Here is a 14911-nt window from a genome sequence, read left to right on the forward strand (position 1 = left end):
CTCTTCTCTGCCCTGTTAGCAAGTTGAGAAAGCTCCCTGGGCAGCAAGGAATAACTTTCACTGGGGAAAGGGACTGGACTAGGCAGGCAACACAAAGAGAAAACAGGGAGGTGGCAGTGGAGGAGGAGGAAAGAACATGCTTGTTTTTTTTCAGCAGCAATTAGAGAAGGTCAGCTGTGACACCTAACCTGGTCTGAAATCTCTGTATTTTTTTCTTGGCTTAAAGTCAGGTGTAATTAGATTAGTTTTCAGAACTATTGTTGAAACACCAATATATGCAGAATTTCCACAGACATTTAATAAAAATGCATAATATCCCTTGGGGATTGCTGACACACAGAGAAGTCAAGATGCACGCTTTAAAATACATGTGGGTTCGGTAGTGCCTAAACTATTACCTAGATAGCTTAGGACCAGGAGTAGGGATTTTTCTTGACTTTCCCCACCACCCACATCCCTCCTCCATGTGAGACATATCTCGGGATTGTTCCAGACATCACTATGGCAGATCTGCAGTTTTATCTCCTTGGTGGCAGCAGTCACTGATGAAGGTTGGCAGTTTTCAAGCCTAGCTGGTACTTCTGCAGAGGAATGGCTGAACAAAATTCTCCTTCATCCACTTATTGTCCTAGAAATTTCCAAAGAACACCCCAAGCTGGTCAGAGACAGTTTCTGAAAGCATTTTCTATCAGACTGAGAAACAGGATTAAAATATTTTTGTTCCTAGCTGCCTCCTTGGCCTTTGCTGCTTGCCACATTCCCAAGAAACAGACTGTATCACCAGTGCCTCAAAGGTAAGCCTCTCAGTAAAAGTATGAGGGGAAAGAAAAAGAAAATTTGGAAAGGCAGCCACAGCAGGTGAAGAAACGAGATGGTGGAGCAAAACACACTGATGGAAGATGTGGCTAATGATAATGATTCTGCTTCTGAGACTTTGAAGATGAAAGTATTTTTGCTCTTCTTGCATCTCCCTCCCCACTGACAGTCTCTAGAAAGGAAAGCTGGAATATGTCCAGCAGTATTTTTAACTTTCTTTTTCTTTTCTGCCACAGTCTGCCATCTACTTAGAAGCTCCATTTCAAGTCCTGCTCTGCCAGGTAGAGGAGAACTGCACTGATCATGAAAAAGTTGTGGATAACAATAAGTTTGCTGCACCTGTGTTCTTCCCTTGTTGTGCTGGGAGATAAAATTCGATCATGTCAATAGAGACAGCTTTCTTTTTAAAGACTTGTCAAGGAAGTATTTCTCATTTAAGTTAGACATGATGCTAAGAGCATACATCACTGAACCAAGCTCTCTGAACAGAGAGAGTAAACATCTGCACCTGGAGTGAGGAAAGGATGCCAAGATCTTCCTTGCTGCACGGGAGCAAACATCTGAATCTTTGACCCCTCAGAAACATTAACGATGCCAAATATATCAGAGGCTGTCCAGTGGAGCTGACCACACAATAACAGGAACAGGTGCCAGGGAGACAACGAGAGGGACGGAAGACTATCTATGGACCCAGTATCTCTGACCCAGTACACCCTGCCTGTTTTGGCAGCGCATCCACCGCGGCCGCTCGGCCGGCGTTGTCCGTCGGCCGCCGAGGGAGGCAGGACAACCTGCACCCCGCCACTGGGGGCTGGGGGGGCTGCTGGGGAGCCAAGGGGCGACCCACCATGGGGACGATGGAGGCTGAGTACTGAAAGGGCATCTGAGTGGCTTCTCTCTCTTCTGGAGAAGTTAACTCTAGAATAAATGACAACTTTTTATTCCTTTCCCCATTTGTCGGGAGACGAAGCCTTCACCAGAGGGACCTGTCCGTCTCCAGGCTGCCTCTTTCAAAGTACCGAGCAGCCGCCTGGATGGCAAAGGGTTCCCACAGCAGCATCCATCACCCTTCAAACTCCTTTTATTCTCGGGTGAGAAACTCGGAGAGGAGAGGCGGGGGGCGCGGGCAGCAGCCGCCAAGTGGCTGCAGGGGCCGCTTGGCACAGGGGAGTGCAGACAAAAGCCGGCGGAACTACGTGGCTTAAATTCAAAAGGGGCGCTCCGGGCTCCGCCGGGGCAGCCCCGGCCCGGGGAGGGGCGGGAGCGGCCCGGGGCCGGGGCACCCGGCTGGGGGCGGCGGGAGAGGGACGGGAGTGCGGGGGGCGCAGCGCGGCTCCCCCGGCCCCGCCGCCGCCGCTCGCTCGGGGCCGCCGCTGCTGGAGCGGCCGCCCCAGCCCAGCCCCGGAGAGGCGATGAGGGGCATCCCGGGCTTAAAGCGGCTGCGGCTCAAAATCTGCCGGCGATGCGCCCTGCTGCTGCTCCTCCTTTGGGCTGCCTGCTGGGTGGTAGTGAGCGCTGCGCTCTTCCTCCTCCACAGGAGCGTCTTCTCCGAGCGCTGCACGGACGAGAAAAGCCACCGGATCCTGGCCAGGCTGGTACGTGCCCCGGCGGGACGCGGGGCATCTCCCGGGGGCTGCCCTGCAGGACGAGGCGCGGTCGGTCCGTCGGGGCTGCTCTCCGGGGCGCCCTGCCCGGCTCCGGCCGCCGGAGGTGCCGCATCGCCGGCGCCCCTCCGTGCGCACGGGAGGGCGGCTGCTTCCCTACCTCCTTTCCTCCCTGCCTCCCTCTCTCCTTCCCTCCCTCCCTGCCTCCCTTTCCCGGGCGAGGTCAGGTGCAGGCGGCCGGCCGGCTCCCGGGCGTGGGATGCGGGTGCGCTGCCCAAACCGAGCGCTCCGAAGCGGAGGAAAACCTTCCTCGGGGTGTTGGGGGTTTTTGTTTGTAGCCAAAAAGATGTTTGTACAAAAGTCGTCTTTCAGAAGTGCCAGGCAGCCTGTGTCGTCTCCTTTATAGTCTGGTGGGGGCTGGCGTAAGATGTGGTTAAAATTCAAGACAGGATTTGCAAATATTGATTAAATTTTCCCTTAAAATTAATAATGAAGAGATTTAGGATTGTGTACGAAACACTTTGAGAAGAGGAGCAGAGTAGGTTAATGCTTTTAGTTCAATTTGGTTTCTTAGTCAGGGTATCTGTAGTGACAGTGGTTAGGTGGGAAAGGAGGAATCGTAGTGGGAATTAAATAATCTATAACTGCAAGCAAGCAAAAAAACTGATCATAGATTTTCCTTAATTCTATATAATAAAGGAAAAGCAAGTGCAGGCAGTGGTCCTGACAGCATGTTTTTAATGGCAGTGAGATCAGTTTCTTTACCTCAGGAGTCAGACTAAAGCTGGGCTGAGCTCAGGTTTGCAGCTAAAGGAATGATTCCTGCCTTGTGCTTGGGAAGAACACTGAGATATGGAGGTACACGGAGCTGCCAAGCTCAGGAAGGTCCAGGCCCTTGCCATCGCAGTCACCAATAAACAGATGGACAGAGACTTGTTGCTGTTCTGTTTGGAAAACGTCAGGCAAGGTTTCAAAAGTCCAGGGATCAGATTTCAGTCGCAAACTTGGAAAGTTGTCTCTATCACTGAGACAGCTCAGGTTCAGACCCTCCTTCCAGAGGAAGAATAGCTGAGGTTGTTGTGTTTGTCTGTGAGTAGGTGAATAATCAGTAGTATCGTTAAGGTTTGTAAGCAACAGCTTTCCCAGATGACATTAGAAAGGGATTGCCCTTCTAGTGAAATAATTACAAAACAAGCTCTTCATCCGCCCCAAAATAAGTCATCCTACATCTTCTGAACATAACATGAGTTTCACAGTTACAGAAAGTGCAACTGAGCCATGAAACAAGTAACCTGATAGCATGAGTCTCACACCTTCTATTAAGCAAAAATCAGCTTCTAAGAAAACCTATTTAAAACTAGTCATCTCTCAGTAGGAGATGAGATATTTTAAGGAAGTGAGTGAAAATGCCCTTGCAAGTGGCATTTCTGAAGGTTTTATTTCCCTTTTTTTACACCTGTGCGGATGTGTACTGCACTGGGAAGGCTGAAATAGCACTGGGCAATTTGCAGGGACCAACTTTAATTCTCAAAAGAACCCCTCCTGCTCTTTCCTAATGCCAGTCTCATCTTCATTTACACTGAACACACTAAATCATAGCAATCAATTTCAGTTCCCTCTGGAGAAATCAATTAATTTTGATGCCTTCTAAACCTGGCTCTGTATTGTGTTTACATAGAAGTAGTAACATCAGTTTCAGGTCACTGATGTTGGTACAGTGAGTTATTTAAATTTATATAAGTCCTTATCAAGGTTTACATTAATTTAAGCTTTCACATTAATTTAAACCCAGCTTTTTAAACTTATCTTGATAAGAGCACTGAAGACATTAAAAATTATGTAGCCAATTTTAATAAGATACATATGAGTGAGTCTGAACCATGCTTGTGTTTGCATTTTTGTGTAGTACAGCTGCTCCTTTATAAGACTTTTGGCTTAGTAGCACTTTCATATTTTAGTTTTAAGAATCTGGCACTTAAAGAAGAATCTGTGGCTTTCAAAGGTCTGTCACTAGATCGATTTAAAACTGTCTCATCAACAGATCTCAAAATTCAGTCATTAAGACAGGGATGGCAGTTTGGATGACCATTTCTGAAATATTTCTTTGGGGATATGATTCTTCCTTTTATCAGCAGGATGATGGACAATCTTGTATAGTGAAGTCTGAAGTTAGTGGAAAGCTTCCTGTGCTGGTAAATAATAAGTGGTCCATCTTGTCATGGCAGGGTAATCTGTATTACCTGGTTAAATGTTTTCGGTCCACTAAATTTGTGTTTTAATACTGTAAAATGCAAGCTAGTGCATTAGGGAGCACAGTAGTACAGGCCATGCCAATATGAAGGAAGACTGTCCTGTAAAACTGTCTCTTTGGAATGGATGTAAGGGTCAAGTAATTGTTTTAAGATGAACTACCAATGCAGACTGTGCCTAAAAGTCTGATAGGAAATGGTTCATTCTTGATTGCTTCCTTGAGGAAGCCTTTTTGAAAGCCTTGCTTGCCTTTGTGACCAGCTGAGAATGCACTTCTGGAAGGCTGATCTGTGTTTCATCACTGTGAGACCATGAGCTCTTTGGTCAAGCCCTCTTCCACAGATCCCAGTTTGCAAAACACTGCACAAGTTCATTGTAAGAAGAATACGATTCAGACACTGTTTGTCAGATACTAGGTTAATAATCAAATATTTATAGCTTCAGATGAAAAAAAGCAGAAAAGTCCTAAACACCAACCAGGTTCACAAAAGGACCTGTCTCTTCTGCCTGTGAAATCTGAGTCTGCTTTTTCCACAACTACTTTTTCTCACTAAGGCCATTAAGAATGATGTGATGTCAACACACAGAAATAAGCTGCACCTTGACATGTTTGGCATTCATGGTCATGTGTTCTTTTAGATGCCAGAATTCCATGCTTGTGAACCCTCTAAGAGTGAAGCACAGTAAAATTGTCCACAGGGGCAAGTATTCACCCATGTGAACCCAATTACATTACTAAGTCCTATCTTACTGCAACAGAAGAGAATTAGATTGTGGTCTGTCAATAGAGTTTTAAATGTGCTTATACTTACAATCCAACCCCCCCCCCCCCCCCCCAAAAATTCCTTCTGTTTGTAATTTTCTTTCTAAAGTTGCTTAGGGGTTCAGATGGTAAGAACCGCTAACCTACTTTTGCAGAGAAAAAGACATTTCCTACTTAAAAAGGTAGAATAAAATGGCATTACATTAGTAGGAGTAGGTTTTCAAAAGCCAGAACATTGATCTGCATGCTCTGAATTCTGCAGACATCTGAGTGAGTCTCCTTATCCATTCTGGGGTGGATAAGGATGCAGATATGTGTGTGTGTGTGTTGCACACATGCATGGACTCAGTGTCCAGACACTAACGCAAGAACTTGCCTACCCTACTCTCCTTACTGGCATTGAATGTTCTTAGTTGGGCTGTGAGAACATCAAAATATAAATAAATTTTATATCTCTCTGAACTGCCCTCAGTGAGCTGTTTCTGTCAACTGATCACCATTCTTGGATTCTGGACTTAATCCTCCACCCATTCCTCAGTGTGTTGTTTATGGCTGGACTCTAAATGTTGCTTGGCATCAGAACATATTCCTCTGGTGTACACACCTCAGAGAGTGTCCCAAGAAAATGCATTACTTGAATGCTATGGTCACATTCCTGGTGTAACAGCCAGTCACAAATGAGGTGGGGCTCAGGTGGCCACTGCAAGTCCTGCACCTGCAGGGGGTACCTGCCAGTTTGTTTAAATGAAGGTTCAAATGCCAGAAAGCAATGGAGGTGGATGACACTGTCAAGCTGCCTCACAGATGTTTGGCTTTCTACACCACCTCTGCTATTCCCAGAGACCAGAGACCTTTGATCAACCCCTCTTCAGAGCGACCCAAAGCAGTCCCTACAGCTGCACTTCTGAATGGCCACAGGAATACATCAACTGCCTCCACTTTTGGAAATGATACTATGGAAATTATTCTGGCTGGAGAGAAGGACTGGTGAGGGAATCCTTGCAGTTCTTGCGCTAATTTGCATTGACCACTAAACTGTCAAGCAGCAGTTCCTTGTTTCCAAGGATCGATTTCTTTCCAGTTAAAAAAGATTAAGTATTGAAGCTATTAATATTAAAATGTCACTTCTGACAATTACATATAAAACCTGGAGGTTCATTTTGTTCCACAGTATTTACATAGTCAAAAATGCTGAAAGGTCTTGGTCCAAAACTCATTGTATATAACCTCTGTTTTTCCTGGTGATACAGGAAGAGGTTATCACTTCCTTCAGGGTACGTTGAGTGCAAGGCTGAAACATGCAGAGCTGTGGAATATCCTGGAAATCCATCTACACGTGGATTTTCCTGTAGTTTCAGTGGTAATGTCTAAGCTATGCCACCTGAACCTTCCAGATAATCCCTGCATTACTCTGTGCTTTAGTTACAACCCGTAATCATACCCAGCATAGCCCCAAGTGTTTAAAGTTTGTCTCACTGAACCCATAAGTGTAACAAATTTCAGATTAACAGGTCATCCAGTCCCTTTCCTTGCCCCTGAAAAGCCTGGCCTTTACCATCCCCATAATCCTTGTTTTGAATCAAAACTCCCCTAGTAATAGATTTCTCGAGACTTCTGAAAAACCGCTGAATGACCCAATGGTTATAGGTGTGTGTTTGCAGTTCCGTGACTGCTGCAAACCTCTCGAGCTTAGGGCTGTTGCTCATTATTTGTCTTTGTTCTACATGGTCCATGGGGGTGTGGTTCTGCTATGAATATTCTGCTCTTTCACTCCAGTGCCTCGACTACAGCAGCGGAGCCCTGACTGGGGACCTCTGTGAAGACCTGTGTGTGGCACAGAAGCTGGTGTACAAACACTGCCTTTACTATGATAGAGGTAAGAAGGTCATTCAGGCTGATTGGAGAGGCCAGCCCATCATACTGAAGTCCAAAAAAGAAATCTTTTCCAGCTACCAGCACCTCAGTATGCTAGAGGAGGTGGAAACACAGGATATCCCTGAAACAGAGCTTCTGCTTATGGTAGCTTTGGAGGTCAAAAATGCCCTGGGGCTAGAACTGTCTAACAATACCATGGGGCCCCTATGGACAAGGAAGAAGGGACCACGTTGGAAAGCACAGGTGGCCAGCATGTGGTCCTTGCTCCAGCAGGAAGAATATATCTACTTCAGTTTGCTGCAGGACTTCAGCAAACATGTGCTACGAATTATTGGCTCTTGTGGACACTTTTATGCTGTGGAGTATCTCACAGCTGGACATGCCTGGCACAAAACTCTCTTTCCTTTGGAAAACGTGATCGGCCCCTCCCTTACTGGACACAGAAGCAGGGTGAGAGCCATCATTGACATTGCACTCAGCTTTCTGGACATGGTGCAGCATTTTGATAATGATTTCTCTCACCGACTTCACCTGTGCGACATCAAACCAGAAAACTTCGCTATCAGGCATGATCTCACGGTAAGTTAGGCCTCTGGGATGGTGTTCCAGGAATTTGAGGTCAAATTCTAGTTCAAAGGTGACTGTGTAAAAATGACACTTCCCTCCTTGTACAGTTTTTGGCTAAGTTTTTGCAAAGCCTATGAATTTACAAGCATCAGGGGAGATTCTCTATTGCTTCTCCTCTTTGTAGTGTGTACAGCCACATTTTTGGAACACTAAATCCCGCTGCTTATTTTGAAAACTTCTTGCTCGCTTCTGTTTAGTTTCACTTCTTTAAAGGCACTGGGGCAAGGTCCCTTGAATGTGGTGAGGGACACCTCCTGGAGGCAAGGGGATTTCAAAAGCTCTAAATGAAGCTGTAATTTGAGTCATATTTCTGGTAGTGATGCTGTAATGAAAAAAAACATATGAATTTGAAAGCTAAGATTGAATTCATGGTCTGACACAAGGGGAACTCCCCACATCTAATCACGCATATTTGTGCTTCAGTGGTCAGTTTATCTGGTCTGGAAACTATGCAGGGACAGCAACATGGAACTCCCTGCTATTGTCATTCTTTGACTTTTCATTGTGCAGCTGAAACTCGGACCTTATAGCTATGTATATTTTCTAAGCAGTAGTGCAGCTCACATTCCTTCTGTGGACAGAAATTCCTCTGGTTTTAGTCAGAATTTTGTCTACAGACTGGGGGTACCGTGCAGTGAGTAAGTGTTTGAACTAGGCTCTCAACTTGTAGTGTCATCAGGGGAGTTTCTTCGCTCTGAGTATAAAACATTTTCAGGGACTTTAAAACTGTTTTTAGTACTCACTGAGTGTTAATGTAACACTCCTATCTTCAGAGTACTAGACAAACACTACCTAAACATACAGCCATTAAGAGCAATTAGAGTGTTTCCCCTTCACCCTTCCCTCCCCTCCCATTGTTTATTCAGGTGCAATACAGCAGCTGAACAGGGAACGGGTGAGGAGCTACAGCAAGAAACTAAAGCAAGCTGTACCACTATTTAGGCAAAGCAGGAATTCCTCAAGGCAGGCTTTGCCCATCTTCCTCAGTTACTCAGGGCTGTGGCTGCCTGTGGCTGAGCACACGCCAGAGCATCTGTTTCACAACCTACTTACAGGAAAATAGATTCCATTTAGGGAAAGGGGATGAATACCGGATGTGTCTTCGCTTATGAGTCCTTTTTAGTGAGGCTTGCTTTGCCAGGATCTTCCAGTCACCAGTTCCAGAATGGGAACACAGCAGAGCAGCCTCTTTTTTGACCTTGTGTTTGTTTTAAGCAATTTTTTCACTTGCTGGTTTCTGGTGTAGGATAATAAAAAGCCCCATGATTGTACCACTATTCCTCATTTGAGTAATGAGAATTCTAATGCCCAAAGAAATGTGCCTGGAATGCAATAGTTTTACTTCGAGGATTATTTTCATGTCATGGGGATAAGTCTCCAGCCTTCATGTGCTCTCCTGCAGCACAGAGGAGAGCTGTCTAGTAGATCATCCAGGAGAATTTTAAGCTGCCATGGAGTCACATAAGGTACAGAGTTAGAAGGAGGTTTGGATGAATGCACAGTGCTTTGTGAGAACTTCCTCTTTTGCCAATAATTCAGAGGAAACTGGAAAGATTACAGCACATTAAACATGATTTTAAATCAGGTCATGAGCCAAGTTGGGTTCCTCCTGTATTTCCTTAGGTATTTTTTTCATCAACTATGATCATAGCATAGCCCACCAAAACGTAGATGTTTATAAGCAGAGTGTCACCCAGATGTGTCTTCACAGCTGGATACCCACATATTTTTGTAAAAGATGAACTTCAGTGACGCCACTGAACCCTTTGGCAGCCACGTATTTGGGAACTAGGGCTGATTTTCCTAGTGGAGCAATGGATCAGATTGTCAAACGTGCTGGCAAAGACTCTACCTGGGAGGTGGAACAGTGACGCTGAAACTGGGGAAACCCTGTACTAGTCTCACTCTCTCTTCTCCAAAAAACTGAACAGCAAAAACACAGAAAGCTTAAGGAAGTAAAGAACAAAAAAAAACCCCACCAAAACCAAAACAAACAAACAAACAAAAAAAAAAAACCAAAAAAAGCATTGCCTGTCCAAACATGTAAAATTCCTTAGGCTACATCATTGTAATAGAGCTCTCCAAAATGCTTGAAAATGCTTATGTTTTTAAGATATGCCTCATCTCTGTGAGATTTTTCCCTATGGAAAAAGAACAAAATGAAGACTAGAACATGTTCTTTATTTTGCCTGTGGAAGGTTTATTTGGCCTTCTACCAAACCAGACATCTTTAGTTCCTGGGGTTGATCCAGTTGCTGTTCCAGTCACACAGTTCATCTTCTCCTGTTACTTGGGAGGTTGAATCTGAAAAATAAAACTATAATTTAAGCCCAAAGTAACTCTGCTTTTCCCGGGTCCCAGGCATGAAAATGTGTGTCAGATGCTGCAAGAGAACATCCCTGATCCTGACTGTCAAGTATGAAAGGCAGCTGTGAACATTCACTGGCTGTACATCCATGGTGTTGGAGACAGTCTTCCTTCCCTGTGGTCACCCACAGCTTGGCTCACATCAGGCAGCTGCCAGCCCTGTACTGGATTCTTTTCTTTCCCTCTTTATTGCTGCAATTTCTTTAAGTGAAGCATTCATGGGTGGCATGGCACTGGCAGAAACTGAGACCACAACACTTTGCTTCCAGAGAGGTCTCAGCCACAGCATGGGCAGTTTCTGCAAAAACCTTGTGCTGCATACACATTGCTCTGAGAGCCTTGTGCCAGGGAAAGGAAAGTGACTGACCCCTTTGACTCAGGTTTTTTCTGCTGTGACCACCTTCTGTCTGGACTCTGTTACAGGACATATTTCTGGACCATAAGGGCAAGGACTGTGCACAATAAATGTGTCAAACCATAGCAAAGAAGACTGGACAAAGCCAGATCCAGCTTTCAGAAAAGTCAGGGATCTCCTTCTACAGCTGAGCAAGCTCAAACCCACAGAATGCTAGGAGAGGTTTGCAGGAGCTGTACGAGGTACAGCTGTCCTCACACATCCCACTGCTGCTCTTCACAGTGGCAAAGTCAGGGTGGAACTGAATGCTGAGTTCTAAGTGATACTGTCTGGCCCATGGGTAATTATGCACCATCATGTAATTGAGAAGTTGAGGTGTCATCTGCATATGCTGCACCAGCAAGTAAATCAGACTTCAGACTGGATAGTTCCACTTTAAGGCAAATCAATCCAATTGACCCCAGGGATGCATATTGTTCACAAATCATTTTTCCATTCCTGGTATCACAAGCATTAGCTGTTTTTGTTTAAAAAGTGTTGTTTATAAGGTTAGTGTGACTCAGTTAAGTGAAATAAAGCCCCTGTGCTCCCAGTTCCCCACCAGCAGATGCTCTCAGCACAGCATTTCCAAAAGCAAGCAGCAAAGAATGCCTGCTCAGCCCTGTCCCGGAGGCTCTGCTGTGCCAGATCTGATGGGATGTTTTGATTCACAGGTGGTGGCCATTGATGTGGATATGGCCTTTTTTGAACCCAAAATGAGGGACATCCTGGAACAGAAGTGCACAGGAGATGAAGATTGTAATTTCTTTGATTGCTTTTCAAAATGCAATCTGAAAATCAGAAAATGTGGAGCACAGAGAGCCAATAACAACTTGCAAGTGAGTAGACACAGCTGTTTCATGCATACATTCCTTTTAAAATCACACTGACTATGAAGTGCAAGGTATGTATGAGGAGACTGAGAGATGAAGACAGTCATGTTTTTAAACTTGTCCATGTAAATATCAGTCCTGTTCAGAAATTTCAGCTTGGGGCACACAAGCAGATCTTTACATTCACTATATATAGTGTTTATTTGCCCTGTTTTTCTCTAGGTTTTAGCCCAGTGCCACAGACAGGAGAGCAGAATAAGCAGGGGCAGGGGATTAGCACTTCTGTCTCCGCTGATGGTAAAGTTATATCCTTGAGTTGCACTTCAAATCCTGTGTTCATTTCTGGGCCCCTCACTTCAACAAAGACATTGAGATGCTGGAGAATGTCCAGAGAAGGGCAACAGAGCTGATGAAGGGTCTGGAGCACAAGTCTTGTAAGAGTGGCTGAGGGAGCTGAAAATGTTTAGGCTGGAAAAAAGGAGGCTCAGGGACATCTTATTGCTCTCTATAACTACCTGAAAGGAGGTTGTAGTGAGGTGGGTGTTGGCCTCCCAAGCAACAAGTGTTAAGACAAGACAAAATTACACCAAGTTTCACCAGGAAGGGTTTAGGTTGAATACGAAGAAAAATTCCTGAAAGGGTAGCCAAGCATTAGAACAGGCTACCCAGGAAAATGGTGGAATCACCATCCCGGTAAGTGTTCAAAAACTTGTAGATGTGGCACTTGGGGACATGGTTTAGAGATGGACTTGGAAGTGCTATATTGACACTTGGATTCAATGATCTCAAAGGTCTTTTCCAACCTTAGTGATTCTATGATTCTGTGAAAGCTGAGGCTGTCCAAATGTAAGCAGCGGTTGTGATTCTCCACTCTACAGATGTGGTGTATGGGTGTAGAGGAAAGGGGTGTCCATGGGGTTCTTGGCTTTGGGATGAGGTGTGTTACAGCTCACCCAGCTTGTGCTGGTGGAAGGCAGTGGCAACAGAGGCTGCGGGGGTGTAGCTTGTTGGCCTTTTGCCTGCTTCTCCCACCCCCTTACCCTCACCACTTGTTATGCAGAATCGTAGAATTGTTTTGGTTGGAAAAGACCTTTAAGATCATCAAATCAAGCCATTAACCCAGCACTGCCAAGTCTACCAACAGATCACACCTCTAGTGCCATATCTATACATCTTTTAAATATTCCAGGCATAGTGACTCATCTAATTCCCTGGGCAGCTTGTTCCTGTACTTGAAAACCATTTTGGTAAAGAAATTTTTCTTAATACCCAATCTAAACCTCCCCTGGAACAACTTGAGATCATTTCCCCTTGTACTGCTTGTCACTTGGGAGCAGAGGCTGATCCTTACCTGGCATTTTATAGAGGGCAATAAGGTCCTCCCTCAGCATCCTCTTCCCCAGACAACCTCAGTTCTCCCAGTCACTCATAAGATGTGGGAAGTGCAGGAGCAGCCTGAGAAAAGGGCTGTCCCTTAGCTAGAGTGTAGCCTTTGTGGATGCTCCTTTTCTGTACCTCCTCCTTTGAATGGCTAAAGGCGTTTTGGACTCAGATGACATTTTGCTTCAGTCCCAGGGAAACAGCAGGGCATTAGTCATAGCTACTGAAACACAACAATCTGCTCTTTTTCCTTTCCCCAGGTAATTTGTGACAAAATATTTCGTCGCTGGTTTTCCCCAGATCTCAGAGGACCACTGGTTTCCCTGCCCCTACAGCTGCAGTTGCAGAAAGCTGTGCAGGAGTGTGCTCAGCCGGGGCACACGGGTGCCACCGGGCACCAGAGGACTCTGAAATCACTCTCTGAGTTGTACCACCTGCTTCGGGTCACTCAGCAAGAGCTGCAAAGGGCGGAGTAGACACAAAAGGCAGAACTGCAAAGGCCACATCCCAGTCTCTCTGCCACCCTTCCTAACCCTGTATTTTTACAGCACAGAGATTGCTTTTCTGCTATGCAAATGAAGTTCATGGCTGCAGGTGCAGCACCTCCTGATAATATCCTGTCAAGTGTTAAATTGCTTTACATTACTTGGATTCCGTTCTTGGTTATTTTCCTGAGCCAGCACTACCCCTCTCCATCAGCATTCAGCACATCCGTCTGAGCTGTAGTCACTGCTCAGATAGCATCTGTCTGAGTGTGGTGCTCAGAGGATGCATTTATAGAAGAAAAGTGCAAGTGCAGCAAAACTCTATCAATAATTAAAAGAATGGGTGGGTGGGTGTGAATAAGTACATGTATGGTGTTTGTTTTAGTTTCTCTGTCAAATTAGGGTTTTTTTACAGTAGAGAAAGAGCATTCTGTGTGAAAAAAAAATAAAATAAAATAAAAGGGGATTTCAAACAGGGAAATGTGCTGTCACACAAGGAAAGAGTTGCTTTTGTACAAAGCAGTCCCTTCTGATGTCCCCAAATGCATTTTCTCCAGGTCATTGCATTACCTGTGCCATTGCTAACTCTTTTGGGGAAAAATTATATAAAGGTACTTTGGACTTTTCTCGAGCAAAATAATTATACCCTTGCTGAGCTCCCATGTGGGTACTTATATTCTGCAGTGAAGAGGTATGAATAATGCTACTGGATTTTCCCATGTGAACAAGCCCTCAGGCACTTGTACATCAGAGCACTTGATAAGAAGCACTCCTTTGCCAGAGAGCAGAATTGCCCAGGAATGTCAACAATCTGTCCTTTGCACAGAACAATATCCAGACCTAGAGTTTTCTTCCACGGTATTTTTTTAATGAACAAAAGGAAATTTTTTTGTACGAATTCATTATCTTGCAATCAATAAAGAACTCTAGATTAACTTAAAAACCTTAGCTTTGCCTTTCAAATGTGCAGAGCTGTGGCTGGAGAAAATAACATGGGTTCAGGAGACACTACAAGTGCATAGGACCAATAATAGGCAATGTCCCCATAACCTGGTTTTGGCTGAGGACATTACAAACCCCACAAACAGGAATCCCAGCAGCCTATGGCAGCCCTCAGCTTGGAGCAATCAATGTTAAGACCAGCAATACTGGTTTGTGGTTGTGAGACAAGTAACAGCGCTTAATCTGCTCCATCTTTGTGTCCCTCAGCCTTATGACAGCTGTGAAGCCTGTGAGTGCTAATTAGACATAAACTTTCCATTTCTGGAGTGGCTCTTTAAGGTAAAGCTAAAGACTGCCTGTAACCAGAAAAATGGGAGCTGCTTAAGAGACCTTGACCCCTTAAAACCTAGCTCAAATTTTAAGACTGATGCTTGTGAGTTTTTATATATATTTCTTGCAATAAGCTATCATATTTTTAAAAATCATTCAAGCCCTCAGGAAACTCATAACAAGAACAGTCAGCTGCCTTGCCTGGGGCTGGACAAGCTGCTGCTAAGCTGGAGCTCCAGCTTAGC

At 45.0% G+C, this 14911-nt stretch overlaps 1 protein-coding gene across 1 annotated transcript; it reads left to right on the plus strand.

The window, feature by feature from the left end:
* The first annotated feature begins 2095 nt into the window (after positions 1-2095).
* DIPK1C (divergent protein kinase domain 1C) lies at positions 2096-14269 on the plus strand. Its single transcript, XM_058832247.1, has 4 exons — positions 2096-2411; positions 7210-7887; positions 11371-11535; positions 13170-14269. The coding sequence occupies exons 1-4, from the start codon at positions 2229-2231 to the stop codon at positions 13383-13385; spliced, it is 1242 nt and encodes a 413-aa protein (XP_058688230.1). The 5' UTR covers positions 2096-2228; the 3' UTR covers positions 13386-14269.
* Positions 14270-14911: the final 642 nt, after the last annotated feature.

This window comes from Poecile atricapillus, chromosome 2 (genome assembly GCF_030490865.1).
Source record: "Poecile atricapillus isolate bPoeAtr1 chromosome 2, bPoeAtr1.hap1, whole genome shotgun sequence".
Classification (NCBI taxonomy): Eukaryota; Metazoa; Chordata; class Aves; order Passeriformes; family Paridae; genus Poecile; species Poecile atricapillus.